At 54.8% G+C, this 17,492-nt stretch overlaps 2 protein-coding genes across 2 annotated transcripts; both read left to right on the top strand.

The window, feature by feature from the left end:
* Positions 1–1,254: 1,254 nt before the first annotated feature.
* LOC133357866 (uncharacterized protein DDB_G0271670-like) lies at positions 1,255–5,938 on the top strand (the record flags this gene model as incomplete). The annotated part of the gene is made up of 3 exons (XM_061576009.1): positions 1,255–1,636; positions 1,757–1,998; positions 5,930–5,938. Coding segments are annotated over 3 exons (633 nt in total), but the record flags the coding sequence as incomplete, so codon positions are not given.
* Positions 5,939–12,452: 6,514 nt separating this feature from the next.
* LOC133357991 (interleukin-17C-like) lies at positions 12,453–16,547 on the top strand. Its single transcript, XM_061576243.1, has 3 exons — positions 12,453–12,570; positions 14,194–14,630; positions 14,796–16,547. Exons 1-3 carry the CDS (start codon positions 12,556–12,558, stop codon positions 15,037–15,039), a joined length of 696 nt encoding a protein of 231 aa, XP_061432227.1. The 5' UTR covers positions 12,453–12,555; the 3' UTR covers positions 15,040–16,547.
* Positions 16,548–17,492: the final 945 nt, after the last annotated feature.

Below are 17,492 nucleotides of genomic sequence, written 5' to 3'. Positions count from 1 at the left end.
CAGAGACACAGAGACTCACACAGAGACACATAGACTCACACAGAGACACAGACTCACACAGAGACACATACTCACACAGAGACCCATAGACTCACACAGAGACCCATAGACTCACACAGAGACACAGATACTTACACATAGACACAGAGACTCACACAGAGACACAGACTCGCACAGAGACACATACTCACACAGAGACACAGAGACTCACACAGAGACCCATAGACTCACACAGAGACACAGATACTTACACATAGACACAGAGACTCACACAGAGACACAGACTCACACATAGACACAGAGACTCACACAGAGACACAGAGACTCACACAGAGACACAGAGACTCACACAGAGACACAGACTCACACAGAGACACAGACTCACACAGAGACACAGAGACTCACACAGAGACACAGATACTTACACATAGACACAGAGACTCACACAGAGACACAGAGACTCACACAGAGACACATAGACTCCCACAGAGACACAGAGACTCACACATAGACACAGACTCACACAGAGACACAGAGACTCACACAGAGACACAGAGACTCACACAGAGACACATACTCACACAGAGACACAGAGACTCACACAGAGACACAGAGACTCACATTGATATTCGATTATTACGGTCAGGGCTACCGCGGGGGTTTGCCGGGTTCAAGGCGGTGGTGCTCTCGGGGGTCGGGCCACGTCTCGCTAATTTGCATTCCTCCTCGAGCATTCACTCGCAGCCTCCTCTTCCTGCTCGCGTGAATCCCAGAGCGCGCGCCTCTCCCCGTCATTTTCACACCGTAACCCCTTTCCCCTGACCCCCCCCCCCCACCGCCTCCCACAGCCCCCCCCAACCCCCCCCCCACCGCCTCACCCCCAACCATCTCCCCCACAACATAAATAACAACAACAACATAAATAACAACAACCTACTCGGGCCGATTCTAACTCCCCACGCAGCCTCGTCCTAACCAACAGCGAAGGTGGAGGCTCGTTCCGCGAACCTGTCGCATACAGCCCTAGCAGCAGCAGCTGCAGCAGCAGCTACAGCCCTACAGACCTAGCAGCAGCAGCAGCTGCAGCTACAGCCCTACAGACCTAGCAGCAGCAGCAGCAGCCCTAGCAGCAGCTGCAACTACAGCCCTAGCAGCAGCAGCTGCAGCTACAGCCCTAGCAGCAGCAGCAGCAGCTACAGCTACAGCCATAGCAGCAGCTACAGCCCTAGCAGCAGCAGCAGCTACAGCCCTAGCAGCAGCAGCAGCTGCAGCCCTAGCAGCAGCAGCAGCAGCTGCAGCTACAGCCCTAGCAGCAGCAGCAGCTGCAGCTACAGCCCTAGCAGCAGCAGCAGCAGCAGCTGCAGCTACAGCCCTAGCAGCAGCAGCAGCAGCTGCAGCTACAGCCCTAGCAGCAGCAGCAGCAGCTGCAGCTACAGCCCTAGCAGCAGCAGCAGCAGCAGCTGCAGCTACAGCCCTAGCAGCAGCAGCAGCTACAGCTACAGCCCTAGCAGCAGCAGCAGCAGCAGCAGCTGCAGCTTCAGCCCGAGCAGCAGCAGCAGCAGCAGCTGCAGCCCTAGCAGCAGCAGCAGCAGCTGCAGCTACAGCCCTAGCAGCAGCAGCAGCAGCAGCAGCTGCAGCCCTAGCAGCAGCAGCAGCAGCTGCAGCTACAGCCCTAGCAGCAGCAGCAGCTGCAGCCCTAGCAGCAGCAGCAGCTGCAGCTACAGCCCTAGCAGCAGCAGCAGCTGCAGCTACAGCCCTAGCAGCAGCAGCAGCTGCAGCTACAGCCCTAGCAGCAGCAGCTGCAGCTACAGCCCTAGCAGCAGCAGCAGCAGCAGCTGCAGCTACAGCCCTAGCAGCAGCAGCAGCAGCAGCTGCAGCCCTAGCAGCAGCAGCAGCAGCTGCAGCCCTAGCAGCAGCAGCAGCAGCTGCAGCTACAGCCCTAGCAGCAGCAGCAGCTGCAGCCCTAGCAGCAGCAGCAGCAGCTGCAGCTACAGCCCTAGCAGCAGCAGCAGCAGCTGCAGCCCTAGCAGCAGCAGCAGCTGCAGCTACAGCCCTAGCAGCAGCAGCAGCTGCAGCTTCAGCCCGAGCAGCAGCTACAGTCCTAGCAGCAGCAGCAGCTACAGCTGCAGCAGCAGCTACAGCCCTAGCAGCAGCTGCAGCTACAACCCTAGCAGCAGCTGCAGCCCTAGCAGCAGCAGCTACAGCTGCAGCAGCAGCGTTTGTTATCGCTCACTATTCATCTCACACCACACGATTCATCTCACACCGCGCTATTCATCTCACACCACACGATTCATCTCACACCGCGCTATTCATCTCACACCACACGATTCATCTCACACCGCGCTATTCATTTCAAGTTCAACTCCACAGCCGCCCCTCTCTCCTCTCCTCCCACGGGCTTTACAGCTCCAGGTGGAAACGTCCGTCGAGTCTTTTTGTTGTTGTGTGTGTGTATTTGTGTGTGTGTATTTATGTGTGTGTATTTATGTGTGTGTATTTATGTGTGTGTGTATTTATGTGTGTGTATTTATGTGTGTGTATTTATGTGTGTGTGTATTTATGTGTGTGTGTATTTATGTGTGTGTATTTATGTGTGTGTATTTATGTGTGTGTGTATTTATGTGTGTGTATTTATGTGTGTGTGTATTTATGTGTGTGTGTATTTATGTGTGTGTATTTATGTGTGTGTGTATTTATGTGTGTGTGTATTTGTGTGTGTGTATTTATGTGTGTATATTTATGTGTGTGTGTATATTATGTGTGTGTATTTATGTGTGTGTATTTATGTGTGTGTATTTATGTGTGTGTGTATTTATGTGTGTGTGTATTTATGTGTGTGTATTTATGTGTATTATGTGTGTGTATTATGTGTGTGTGTATTTATGTGTGTGTGTATTTATGTGTGTGTGTATTTATGTGTGTGTGTATTTATGTGTGTGTATTATGTGTGTGTGTATTTATGTGTGTGTATTTATGTGTGTGTGTATTTATGTGTGTGTGTATTTATGTGTGTGTATTTGTGTGTGTGTATATTTGTGTGTGTGTATATTTATGTGTGTGTGTATTTATGTGTGTGTGTATTTATGTGTGTGTGTATTTATGTGTGTGTGTATTTATGTGTGTGTGTATTTATGTGTGTGTATTTATGTGTGTGTGTATTTATGTGTTTGTATTTATGTGTGTGTGTATTTATGTGTGTGTATTTATGTGTGTGTATTTATGTGTGTGTGTATTGTGTGTGTGTATTTATGTGTGTGTATTTATGTGTGTGTGTATTTATGTGTGTGTGTATTTATGTGTGTGTGTATTTATGTGTGTGTGTATTTATGTGTGTGTGTATTTATGTGTGTGTGTATTTATGTGTGTGTGTATTTGTGTGTGTGTGTATTTGTGTGTGTGTGTATTTGTGTGTGTGTGTATTTGTGTGTGTGTGTATTTGTGTGTGTGTATTTATGTGTGTGTATTTATGTGTGTGGGTATTTATGTGTGTGTATTTATGTGTGTGTATTTGTATGGGGAGCGGTAGTGTAGCGGTTAGCGCGCTGCGCTATGAACCTGGCGGACCCGGGTTCGATTCCCGCTCACGGCTAACACCAGTGACGATTATCTGAACCGGTCCTGGGCCTCCCCTAGGTCGACTCAGCCTTAAATTAGTACCTGGTGCGGTGTGTAAACATCGCCACTGGGGAGACAAAGGCGGTCGGGCGTGGTGCTGGTCTCCCACCCCGTCGTGTACCGTTCCGGCCTTCATAGGTGCTCGCTAACAGCACTTGCCCCTACAGTCTGTTAAGGCTATACGGGGGATCTTTGTCTTTATATTTGTATTTGTGTGTGTATATATGTGTCATCTCAGTCAGTCGACCTGTGGCACCTGGGTCTGCCCGTGACCTCCTGCCAGCGGGCGTTCGACACTTCACGTGGCCTCAAGGTGCACATGGCCTGGCACAAGCGTCGTGGTGACGCCACCGCCACTTAGTGGCGAATGGCGGTTGTTGTCGTGTGTATTTGTGTATATATATAGGCGAGAGCTAAAAATATCCACCGCGCGTTTTTTTTGCACGCACCGCATCCGCCAGACCCGCCCGCCCTGTGAATGCCGCCTCGCGTTACTAATTGACTGCCAGCATGCAAATGGGACGCGGAAATGAATGAACGATTCGCAGGTCTCGCCAGCGCCTTGTGACGCCGTCGGCCTGCGATGTTGATGGCGTTTTGTGTTTTCGCATTTTAAATTGCTACTTTATCCGGGTCACATTGTTTGCACGTGCAAAACAAATATAGGAGGACGACGATGATGATGATGACGACGACGATAATGTGTGATGACCTATCGTTGTTTTTTTGCTGTTGAAGGTATTGCCCGCCCCCCTGTCTAACTGGTCATTTGTCATCAGAACCATATCTCAAAGTAGATAAACCCCCGCCTACCACTCACCCCCTCTTTTAAGGTAGTTGGGAACAGATAAAAATACAATGCAAAATGCATTTAAACTCGTTATAAATCAAACAAATATGCATCGTGTGTGTTTGCGTGTTGCGATGAGTACTCACGTGGACCTCCATGCCCAAAGATCTGCGGTGCCAGAATTTGGATTTTTTTCGGCCACGACCCCCAAAGGCCACCGCTAAACCCCAGGAACGTCATCCCCTGAACCCTGACGACGATGACGTCCAGTCACCTCGTGACCCCGATCCGTGCCTTCATCACGTCCAGCCCGCGGCAACTTTAACTCATCTCCCGCCTCCCCAAATTTTTTTTTATAAAAACAAAAATCGCTCACCGACAAACCGCAAGAGCCATAATAGAGGTTTTTTTGGGTTAATATATAAATGTGTCGTTAAAACCCGCCACCACCCGACACAGCCAACTAGTAAGGGTTGTCACGTAAACAGAACGTGGCCAATTCGTCACTAGTACAGCACTAGTGTGTAGTGTCGTGTATAGTGAAGTGTATAGTGAAATGTATAGTAGTGTATAGTGTAGTGTATAGTAGTGTATAGTGTAGTGTATAGTGAAGTGTATAGTGTAGTGTATAGTGAAGTGTATAGTGTAGTGTATAGTGAAGTGTATAGTAGTGTAGTGTATAGTAGTGTATCGTGTAGTGTATAGTGTAGTGTATAGTGTAGTGTATAGTGTTGTGTACAGTGTAGTGTATAGTAGTGTAGTGTATAGTGTAGTATACTAGTACAGCACACCGGTTGTGTGTTGGAGAGCCAAGCCACAACATTTACAATCCTAGTACGACGTTTCGCCAGTAATTACAACCAGCTTCATCAGGCGGCAGCCAAACCGCAAGACAACGCAGCCCAGACTCGTCACCCGCCTCCATTCCAATTCTCCGATCTCGTCCACGGTATCCCGATCCAATCTCACGTCAACCATCTTCCAGATCGTCCGCAGACTCCTCCCTGCCGACCTCTCGCGCCTCAACCCCAGTCCACTCGCCTGGATCCACTCGCCTGGATCCACTCACCTGGATCCACTCGCCTGCCTCCACTCGCCTGGATCCGCTCACCTGGATCCGCTCGCCTGGATCCACTCACCTGGATCCACTCACCTGCCTCCACTCGCCTGCATCCACTCGCCTGCATCCACTCGCCTGCCTCCACTCGCCTGGATCCACTCACCTGGATCCACTCACCTGCCTCTACTCACCTGGATCCACTCACCTGGCTCCACTCACCTGGATCCACTCGCCTGCATCCACTCGCCTGCATCCACTCGCCTGCCTCCACTCGCCTGGATCCACTCACCTGGATCCACTCACCTGCCTCTACTCACCTGGATCCACTCACCTGGCTCCACTCGCCTGCATCCACTCGCCTGCATCCACTCGGCCTGTGTAAGAGTGGAGGGGCTGCTGGGGGCTTTGGGACTGCCGACCGACGGGCGCTGTGCTTGTTTTTTGGGTGCGGGGCGTTGTAGGCAGCCTGACGGGGTATCGCCCCCATCCCTTGCGGCCGCGGCCGCGGCCGGGGATGGGGTCGGGGACCACGGGGCTCCCTCCACGCAAGTTCCGTAGGACGCATTGCTGGGCCTCGGGTTGGACGACTGGGGACGTCTTCAGATGGAAGACGTCTCCCTCCTCAAATTGAGACGCCGCGCTAGGGATGCCGAGGGTCACAGGGGGCAGGGGGCCCCGTATCAGTTGTCATCCGGGAAGGCGTCCTCGTGCATTGGGATGGGGGGGGTCCCAATCCCACACGTTGGTGGTGCCCACCTCCCTGCGGGGGCGACTTGTGTGGGAAACCCACAGTCGCCTCTTGCACTTGGGTGTTCAGAACACACGAGCTAAAATCCAATTGGAAATTTTCTGGCCGGGCATGGCAAACGATGTGGCTGACCTTGTGCAAGGTTGCACAGAATGTGCACCGCGGAAACCACCTGCTAGGCCGTCCTGCCCGCCGCTCCAATCCATTAAGGTTTCCCGGGTCAATGAGATCGTCGCATTGGATATTTTGGGTCCGTTTCCCGCTACTCCTCGGGGTAGTAAGTACCTTTTGGTTGGGGTGGAATATTTTACCCGATGGGCCATGGCCTGGCCACTCCCCAACCAGTCTGCAGCAGCCATTACGGAGGCCTTTTTTTAAGGCTACGTCCTGGATAAGGGTGCTCCCGAACGCCTGCTGACCGACCAAGGGAAACATTTCTCTTCCACCCTGTTGCGGGATGTGTGCAACCTGCTAGAGACACACAAAATTCGCACCTCGCCATATCACCCCCAAACTGACGGTATGGTCGAGCGATTACATAGGACACTTACCTCCATGCTAAGCCACCAGGTGTCTGAGTCACAGACTGATTGGGATCTCCACATACCTGGTGTCTTGGCCGCCTATAGAATGGCGCCCCATGTTGCCACGGGGTACTCGCCATTCTATGTTATGTATGGTAGGGAGGTTTGCCCCCCAATCGACATACAATTGCGCATTAAACATCCCGCACCTAAGGCTAAGATTGCCGACCACATCCGTGCTAATGTGCGTCGTCTCGTGGATGCCCGGGAGGCTGCTCAAAATAACTCAGAAGCCCGTCAGCTTGCCAACGAGCGGTTGCGGAACCTCCGCACGTCCCGCCACGTTTGGGTAGAAGGGGACCGCGCCTGGCTCCACTGCCCGCAGGTACCATTGGCTACTTCCTCAAAACTGCTTAAGCCTTGGAGAAGCCCGGTTGTTATTATCCGCGTTCTCCGCCCGCAGTGTGTCAGGATCCAGCATGGCAAGCGCCGTTGGTTCGTGCACTCGTCACGTCTAAAACCTTACATTCAACCCAACACACCTCCTTCACTTCTCGGGGCCCGAGAACACGACATGTCCGACGAGCCGCGCCGCGATGATGCTGGATCTTACTCTCGGCCAGGTCCCGCTGTCCCGCCCTCAGGTGCCTCGGGAATGAAACCCGCCACGGCCGACCCAGCGGGAACAAGCTTGCCCGCGGGATCAGCGACCCAGGACACTAGCGCAACAACGGGTCGTCAGTCCCCTCCCGCCTCCATCCCGGCCGATGGACCTGCCACTCGGACTCGCTCCAAACTCAAACGATTTTCATGACCCCCGCCCACGAACTCTCGTCCCAACGCGCCGCCACTCACCTTGCCATCATGTATAGTGGGCGGTTGGGGCGTGCGTTCATCCTGCATATGTGTTTATACATTGTTGTTCTGCATCGGTGGCGTGGAGTTTTTTTTATATACGCGTGACCACAGGAGGGGGAGAGGCGCTTTCTTCTCATATTTCTTGTTTTGTCATCCATTTTGTCATTGACACGCATACACTCATTCTGATGGTTAACAAATAATTTATTGTACCATTGTATTTTTTGACAGCCGGGTTGGTTGGAGGCTACGTAGAGGGGGGTAATGTAGTGCCATAAGAGGGGAGGGGCTGCTGGGGGCTCTGGGACCCTAGACAGATAAGCCCTCGGCTTATCTGTCTAGGGTCTAGCTGTGTGTGCTCTGTGGGATATCTGGGGGCGCACACAACCCCACCCCTCGTTGGGGACGAGGCATAAAAGGGCAGCTCCCTGGCCGATCGGGGACAGTCGCAGCTCAAGACCCAAGACCTGCCAGCCAGCCAGCTTAGGAACCTGGACCCCCTCGTCCCGCTTGTCCTTGTAAGGGCCGGGACGCTGTGAGGGCCAGTGGTGGGACTCTGGGACTCCCGGCTCTACGTCCTTGTAAGGGTGAGTTCTGAGGAAGCCAGAGTCCAGACCCGCACCTTGGCTGGGTCGGGTCAGGTAGCCTCCCCTAGGGTAATTGTAGCTGGAGGACCCCAGAGCGTAGCCAGAGTAGTGTATCTAGGCTGTGTACCTAGGCTGTGTACCTCGGCTGTAACAGAGTATCAGGACTGTTGGAGTGTTGTATTGTAATAAAGAAGTTACCTCTACACGTGTCTCCGGAACCCATTACACCTGGATCCACTCGTCTGGATCCACTCGCCTGGATCCACTCGCCTGGATCCACTCGCCTGGATCCACTCGCCTGGATCCACTCGCCTGGATCCACTCGCTGTCCCATGTGCTCTCTGCTCCAGCCGACAAAGGCGCACAGCTGATGCTCCCCCCCGGCCAAGTCACCCCCCCCCTTGGCTCAGTGGAAACTCGCCCTCTGCCCCACCTCCACACGGCCCCCCACAATCCGTAAACTCCCTCCCTAGCCCCCCACAATCCGTAAACTCCCTCCCGCGCCCCCCACAATCTGTAAATTCCCTCCCTAGCCCCCCACAATCCGTTAACTCCCTTCCTAGCCCCCCACAATCCGTAACCTCCCTCCCGAGCCCCCCACAATCCGTAAACTCCCTCCCGAGCCCCCCACAATCCGTAAACTCCCTCCCGAGCCCCCCACAATCCGTAAACTCCCTCCCGAGCCCCCCACCCACGGTCTGTGCTGTCAACTCCTCGCCCCCCCGCCTCTTTCTCTCGCCTGTGACACCGACCCGCGTCTTCCCCGTTGAAGGTTCACGGACATCGCGAACAAGAATGTGCATGCGCCTCCCCCCCGGCGCGCTCCCTCCGTTGTCCTGCGTGGGTGTAATGGGGGCAGAAGTGGTGCGAAGCGGTGACGAGGCACGGCAGGCGTCCTCTGTTCTAACACCGTTTTGAGACGAGGCTCAACAGAAAGCTGTCTCTGGTGTGGACCAATCAGTTTCAAGGACAATGATTACATTATCAGAGTGTGTTTTTCGTTTGCACCATAATGCTTGTGGTCAGATGCAGACGTGATTCCTTGTAAAAAGGTTTCAGTTTGGTGTTTTAACATCTTAACACAGCTGTTATCAAATGAATGGTGTTTCAGCGACAAGTAAACAAAGCCATCCTTTGTTTGTCTTTGAGGAATTCGTCGGAAGGGGGAAAAGAAAATCTAAGAATATCACCGCTTATTATGATGATCATCATCGTCATTGTTGTTGTTGTCGTCGTTTTATAATTATCGCATTACTCCTGCGACCACTCCGGGGTCCCATCAGGCAAAAAAAATCCGGCCAACCACAAATTATAAAAAATTTTAACCGCCCCAACTGCAAATAAATCACTAATAAGAAACGCCCGTTGCTATTAAATACATTAAAATCCGCCCAACCACAAATTATAAAAAATAAAATTAGAATATAAAACCGCCCAACCACAAATAATTCAAAAATTAAATATATAAATCGCCCAACCACAAATATATATATTTTCATAAAATTCGCCCAACCACAAAAAAGAAAAAAATTAATAAAAAATTCGCTCAACCACAAATAATAAATAATAAAATAAGATGTAAAACCACCCAAATAAAAAAGCCGGCTGGGCTTGCAACGTTCGAGCAGAACGCAGTGGCGCGTGCATCGATCTGACGTGGGCAGCTGAACAAATCACCGTCAGCGGCGATATCGGTTGCAACACAGGTGGGGAGGCAAGGCAAGGCAGGGCAGGCAGGCAGGGCAGGTGGGACAACGTTTACACACCGAACCGGGACCTCATTTGAGGCTGAGTCAACCGAGGGGAGAGGCCGAGGACGGGGATGGTAGCGCTAACCACTGCGCCACCGCCCCCCACCACACATCGCAGACACACAAAAGACAAAGATCCCCCATGTAGCCTTAACAGACTGCAGGAGCAAGTGCCGTTAGCGAGCAGCACCTATGAAGGCCGACACTGCACACGAGGGGGTGGGTGGCCAGCACCACGCCCGGCCGCCTTTGTCTCCCCAGTGGCGATGTTTACTGCACACCGCACCGGGTACTCATTTGAGGCTGAGTTGACCTAGGGGAGGCCCGGGACCGGTTCAGATGATCGTCACTGGTGTTGGCTGGGAGCGGGAATCGAACTCGGGTCGCCGGGTTCGTAGCGCAGCGTAGCGCTAACCGCTGCACCACCGCTCCCCTACACACGCATACACAGTGACACACACACATACGTACACAACAACAACCCTCATTCTCCACTAAGTGGCGGTGACGTCACCACAGCGCTTGTGCCAGGCTAGGTGCACGTTGAGGCCACGTGAAGTGTCGAACGCCCGCTGGCAGGAGGTCACGGGGCAGACCCAGCAGGTGCCACGGGTCGACTGACTGAGATGACCGAGATGACTGGCTGATGCACCACCTGTGCCCCCTACTGTACCAACTTGCTGTGCTTTAACCACCCGGCGCTCCGCTTGTTGTTGTGAGCGTCGCTCCTCTGCCCTCCGTTGTTGCTGGAGGGCGTGGGGGGTAGGGGGGGATTTGCCCTCCTCGTGCGCGTCACCTCCAAGCGCCTCTCACATCGGGAAGAATACCGAGGGGGGGTGGGGGAGCGCGCTCCACCCCCCCCCCCCCGGGGTATGACAGCGAGAGCGTGAGGCAAGGCTGGAGATGACGGCTGTCAGGTCGCGACGCACGGCCTCTCGTCACCGCGAGATGTTCCAACCGGCTCACCTCGTGTCGCAACCCTCGCGGACGCAGCGATGCAGAACAACAGAAATAACGCGCGCGCGCGTGTGGGTTTTTAGTTTGTTTGTTGGTAATGAGACGCCGCTGCTGTCTCCCGTGTTGTTGTTGCTGTTGTTGTTGTTGTTTTTGCTGTTGTTGTTTTTGCTATTGTTGTTTTTCCGCGGCGGTCGTGGTGCCGTTTGGGGGCAAACAGGAGCCGGTTAGGCCACGTGGTTCATTCGCTCGCCTCTTCTTTGTTGTTGTTTGTTGTTGTTTGTCCCCCCATACCCACACCACACTACTCTTTGCGATTTACGTCACGGGGATCTGTGCAGATATGTCTGCAGCGATAGCCAGGCTGGGAGCTGAGATGGTTCTCTCTTGAAAGAGACAGAGAGAGAGAGGCGATCTGTTCACGTGTTGTTTCTATTTCACACGTTCTCTGGCTCTGTCTCTCGCTCGCTCAGCCATTGGGTGTTGCACAGTCGCAGCGGAACGAATTGGGGGGGGGGGGGTCGAGTGATCACAAAGCCACCGCCGCAACTTTGGTGGCCGTGCGGGGCCGAACTCAATAAGCGGCTCACGCCAGCAGCGGCAAGGCCGCAGTAGCCACGCCGCGGCGAAGACGCAAACAAGCCACACGCTCGGACGATATTCGCATCGGCCTTGAAACTGATCGGCCTGCACCAGAGGCGGCAGCCTTCTTCATGGCCAAGTCTCACCAACCGGTGTCGGGCCAGAGAGCAGCGCCAACAGGCGACCAGTGCAAGGACAATGCCACACGGATCAGAGCATTCATAGTTCGGGGTGAGCAGCGATGTCATGCCAGTATGAAAGTATGGCAAAAAATATAGGTTTGACCCTCTCTGGAAATGAAACGGGTGATAAGATGTGTTTCCTTGAAATAATGTATCCATTTGGTGTTTGAACATGGTAGAAAGGGTAAAAACCGACCCCTTATTTGTCATACTTTGACACTGGCAAAATGTCCCCATGGAATCTGAAACGTTCCCAAATGCCGCCACCGCCACCACCGCCACCACCAAACCCCGTTCACTTCACCAAAAGCTGCACCGACCGGCATTGGTGAAGTATGGTCAAACGAGTCAACGGATGGCATCGGTCGTTCGTAGCGAACGCCTAAAGCCACGGGGGGTGGTGGTGGTGGGGTGGATTTGATAACGCGTCTCCGCCAGCGTATTTCATCATCAAGCGAACGCGCGCGCGCACACGGCGAGAGAGATGGAGGTGGGTTCACTGCCAAATCACGTCCTTCTGCATTCCTCTCCGCGGTTGACGATGGCAGTCGGGGGAGGAGTGGGGGTAGGGCCACGTGTAACGCCAGGCACAAGGTGGGGGAGAGTGGGGGGGGGGGTCTGGGGGCAATTCCGTCTGGTGTTTACCACCCACGTCAGCGACCCAGGTAAACTTTATGACACGCGCAGCGATGGGGGAGGAGGAACGAGTTCGGGGACATGCCCCATGAGATAGAAAAAAATTCCCAGATAAATAAATAAATGCAGCGACCAAAAGGGCTCGCAGATATATAAGGAGGCCGGCTGACCATGGGTGCTACACAAACTAGGAGCAGAGTCGACCTGTGCAGGACCACATCGCTCTCGAACAGCTACGCCTGGAACACAAACAACGTCTCGCACAATGAAGCTCAACTCTGTAAGTACCATCACCAGCGCCAGCACCACCATCACTAGCACCACCATCACCAGCACCATCACCACCGCCACCCATCACCACCAGCACCATCATCACCACCACCAACATTAACACCATCATCAGCACCAGCACCATCAGCACCACCACCAGCACCATCATCACCACCACCAACATTAACACCATCATCAGCACCAGCACCATCAGCACCACCACCAGCACCATTATCACCAGCACCATCACCAGCACCACCCCCACCACCACCACCACCGACTGCTGCCCTGGGGACTGGCAGTGTGGGCCGCGGGGGGTTCCTGCTCGGGGCGTCGTGTTGGGTGCGCGGACTCGCTCGTCAGCACCGCCCGTGTCGGCAGCGCTCTCCGATCTCGTCGGGGAGCCAAGGCCGAGGGGAATTGTGGTTGGCGCCTCGGCCCACCGACGTGGCTTGCAAGTTAGCAGCAGCAGCAGTAATAATAATTGGAATTTATAAAGCAGAAAATCGGCCGTGCTCAAGGGGTGAATGCGGGAACAGTTAAACATCAACCGAGGAAAGAGAAGTGAGAAAGACGCGGCAACGCTGCCCCCAAAACGAAGGCAAAACGCTCCCCCCCCACCCCCAAACTCGCGGTGGGAACAAGCGATGGAAGTCCGATGCCTCGCATTCTCAACAACAAAAATAACAACAAACAGCTGCCCCCTCCCTGCCCGAGCCACAGCGTCTCGTCCAGCGGCTGCGAATTCGTTGAATTCCCCGAGCGAGCGGTTCGCTTTTCCGCGTCTGTCGTAACCCCTTCGGGGGGGGGGGGTGAGCGCGAGGCTCGCGGGCCCAGCTGGGGCTGCTTTGCATGTGACGACTCACGGGCGGTCGCACTGCCCCGGGGCAGCCGTCGGACCCTTTGAAAGGGAGGGAGCCGGGCAGGGGGTGGGGGTGGTGGGCGGCTGGCGATGACGCGCGACATGCAAAGCGAGCGGTGACGTCACCGGGGGTATAAACACAGTGACGGCAACAACAAGACGAACCGCAGGCGGGGCAGGGCAGCGAGTCGTGAGAATGCGCCGGTCGATGACGATGATGTTGATGTCGTCGTGAGTCTTTAAAGTTTGCTTTGGCGCGACTAGCAATGTTATCGGCCGCCTCTACGCACGTTGCGTTGGGAGGTTTTTGTTTGCGGCTCGCTCGCTCGCTGCGCTTGCCGTACCCCGGCGGCCTGAGTTTGACTCTCGGCCACGGCCAACGTTCGGTGGCAAGCGATGCCCTGACCGGTGCCACGGGCCCGGCACTTCGCCAACCGGCGCGGTGAAGCTGACGACAGCTCCACGATAACCCCACTCTTCATCTCGACCACCATCACCACCTCGTGTACAAGTTCATAATTGTCTTTCAAGCCCCTCGGAATACGGCGCAAAATAAATCTACACGAGATAAGATGGTCATTGAATAAGCCAAGGGCGCTTACAAAATGGTGCAAACGATTCGGCCAACAACAACGAAAACCCCCCCACAAAACTCGACTTGACAAAGATAAGACTTTACTCGGGGGGGGGGAAGTGCGATCCTTGAAAATGCAACGGCGCGAACCCCGTGGAACAACGTGACGAGCGCCGTCGCCTCTTCTCCTTTCACAGGCGAAGCTGTCCCTGGGGTTGCCGCTGCTCCTGCTGCTGGTGCTCGTCGTAGGCGACCTCCCGCGGGCATCCGCGGCTCCGAAAGGGAGGCAGCGGGACGGCAAGCGCGGCGGTGCCAGGGAACGGCAGCAGCAGCAGTGCCTGGAGGACAACTCGCCGCTCGTCCTCAAGATGATGAGGGACCTGACGGAGGGCGGCACCGGCACGCAACGCCGTTCGGGGCGGCACGCTCTCCACGGAGGTCACCACCTCGATCCCGTGGCCATCGCCAACGAACTCGACCGCCTGGGGAGTGCGACTCCGCGGCGTCATGCTCGACACAGCGGCGGCCCGGCGCAGGGCTGCCCCGTCTTCAACCGGGGGGCGCCGGCACACCGCGACGCGAGCGGGCGTGCCGAGGACGTCTCCAGCCGCTCCATCTCGCCGTGGTCGTACAGGTGAGGCGAGCGTGGCCACGCGTGTGCACACAAGCCACGCGTGCGACAACAATAACGACGACAAACGCAAATAACGTTCGCGGTGTCGGCTCTCCGCCTCGACAACGGCGGTAAGACTAACGGCGACGTTTCTGCCTCTCCCCCTCCTCCTTCCCGCTGTGGCAGGATCGTGGAGAACCCGGACCTGCTGCCATCACGCTACGCCGAGGCCCATTGCCTCTGCGACGGGTGCCTGGACCCGCGGAGCGGCCTCGAAACGACCGAAGTCAACTCGCACCTCGTGGAGCAGACGGTGCGCTTCCTGCGCCGCACGCCGTGCCCGCAACGGCCCGGCACGTACACCTACGCGCACGTGTACCTGCGCGTGCCCGTGGCCTGCGTGTGTGTGCGGCCCGCCTACTGGGGCTAGCGGGCGGCTTGCTACAGCGCGTCGACGTCACGGCGGCGGCGGTGGCACCGCGTTACCGACGTCGCACTCGGTTGCACCGAGTCGTCGTTCGGTCGACGCCGGCTCCCGCGAGGCTAAGCGTGCCAGCGTCGCGTCGCAGCTCGGCACGCCACGGTAAATGCGCAACTTATTTAATGTAAGAGATTCATAATGTATTCGTTTCCTCCGGCAGTTGGATTGGCACGAGGCGCTCGTTATTTCACAACGTGTGCACCAAAATCTACTTGAAATTTCATGGCCGCATTGCGGCAAAAGCGCTCGGTGCTAGAATGCAGCTCCGCTGCTCACGCTGCTTTGCTTCCCGCTGCACCCTGGCAACTCCTGCGCGTTGGCTGCGACCAACCGCAATGGCCGGCTTAGCTACCTGCCAGCGATGACCACGACTGTGACCCTCCGTGGCGGGGCGCGTCGGTTAAATGACCGACGCGCGAACTTGCGCGATTATTTATTGGCGCTGTTTTATTTAACGTTAACGTATGTTGTCGATGTATTTATTGACCTATTTATTTTATTTATATGCCCGTGGAAAAAAGACGGTTTCGGTAAATTATTTGACGGTGATTCGGTGCGCGCGTTAATTTATGTATTTTATTTATATATTTTATATCAATCTATTGGACTAAGTGGGGAGGGGAATCGGCGTGCGTATTGCACAGGGGAAAGGCACGTAGACTCAACAACGCAAATAGCTCTTGGCTGCCAGGTCGACTTTGGCCTCGTTGGTTATCGGCAGCAAAGCTCCCTCCCTCTCTCGGCTTAAATGTCGAACCTTGCTCGGGAGTGCAGAGATGGAAGTGCCGGCGTGGGTTCAAAGAGCAGAAAAAAAATATTTCGGTCAAAGGCCACCAACGACGTTGAGTCGCAGACAACTAAAAAAAAACTAAACTTTTTATTTTATTCCACCAGGTATGACCCACTACTGAGCCATCTGGTTCCTTTTCAGAAGAGGCCTGGCCACAAATGATAGCTCAATGAAGTGGGCTTATCACCATCACGTGGAAATATATAGCGGCACAGATGCTCTAAATGAGTGACTTCGATTCCAAATGTGGAGGGGAAAACTGGAGGGGCCCGGAGAGAGACACCGCAAACTCCAGGGTCGGGATCGAACCCACGGCCTCATGCATACCAGGCGACGTAGCTAACATCTCCTGCCTATCGTGGCCACTCACGGTTGTTGCCGCCGTTAGCGCACTGCCAAATAGAGAGGGGAAAAATGCCGCTTAATCCCCGGTAACAAAATCGCTGAGTTGGCAGCACTCGCCGCGCAAGCGGGGGTTTGATTTGGGTTGCGCGGGGCGTCAAGGCCTCGTGTCAGCCACGAGGCTCGCGGTTGCCACGCGGCAACCAACGACGCCTCGCGGTTGCCACGCGGCAACCAACGACGCCTCGCGGTTGCCACGCGGCAACCAACGATGGCTCGCGGTTGCCACGCTCTGGACCGTGGGAGGGCGGCCCCGCGCTAAGTGGTGGGGGGAGGGGGGGGCAGCCCGGCGGTGGTTCCCACGTGACCGCTGGTGCTGATCGAGGAGGGGGGGGGGGCATGGGGGGGGGGGGGGTGACGCGCGCGATTATTTGGCCACCCCGATGGGCGATCAGTACCGCCCGGAGCATCTCGGAGGTGCGTGTCGTAGAGTTTGGCTCCTTTCGGAGCTATGCCGCAGGGGTTGGGAAGAGTCCCAACCCCTGAGAGGTGAGACCTGAAATGCCTTTGGCATTTATTACAAAAATAATTGTATGGTAATATGTTACCGCATATATATGTACACACACACACACACACGAGTGTGTTCGGGAACCGCATCGTCCACGATTACGGGAGCTTGAAGTGGGCCGGCAGTTTCGTGTTCCGCAGTGGTGGCTTTCATAGGGTGCTGCTGCTCGCTACGAGCAGCACTTGCCCCCAGCAGTCTGTCAGAGGCCACACGGGGGAGCACTTCCCTTGCGTGGCTTCATCGACCAGAGCTCAAACTGCGGGCTCATTCAGTTGAGCTGTCGAGCCCTTATCCGGCGCCCTACCTTATTGCGGACCAAATCGCACCTGATTAGTCACCCCGTGCCCTTATAAACCATCTCGACGTTTATCCTACAAAGTCCCATCGCGAGGGAGAAACGCAAACAAATAGATGAACGTGGATTTATTTATTTTTGCTCGATTTCCCCCGCACAAGAATTCGGATAAACCGTGCGGGTTTGACAGCTTTGAATTCGGAAACGTTTAATCGTGGTCGATGCGGTTCACGTGACATCCTACTATTGCGGTATTGAGTATCTCTTCTTTGAAGTGAGGCTGTCATTTGTGTATTTTATATTAAAACTGCGTTAAAACGAGATTTTTCGTGTTTGTGGAACGCGGACAAACGCCCATGTGGGCGGGTCTACAGGAGAGCTCGTTGATTTTGTTGTTGTTGTAA

Source organism: Lethenteron reissneri, chromosome 60, assembly GCF_015708825.2.
Source record: "Lethenteron reissneri isolate LAM-NWPU_2019-01 chromosome 60, ASM1570882v1, whole genome shotgun sequence".
NCBI lineage: Eukaryota > Metazoa > Chordata > Hyperoartia > Petromyzontiformes > Petromyzontidae > Lethenteron > Lethenteron reissneri.
Note: the sequence above shows the minus strand (reverse complement) of the source record. Positions and strands in the feature narration are given on the sequence as shown.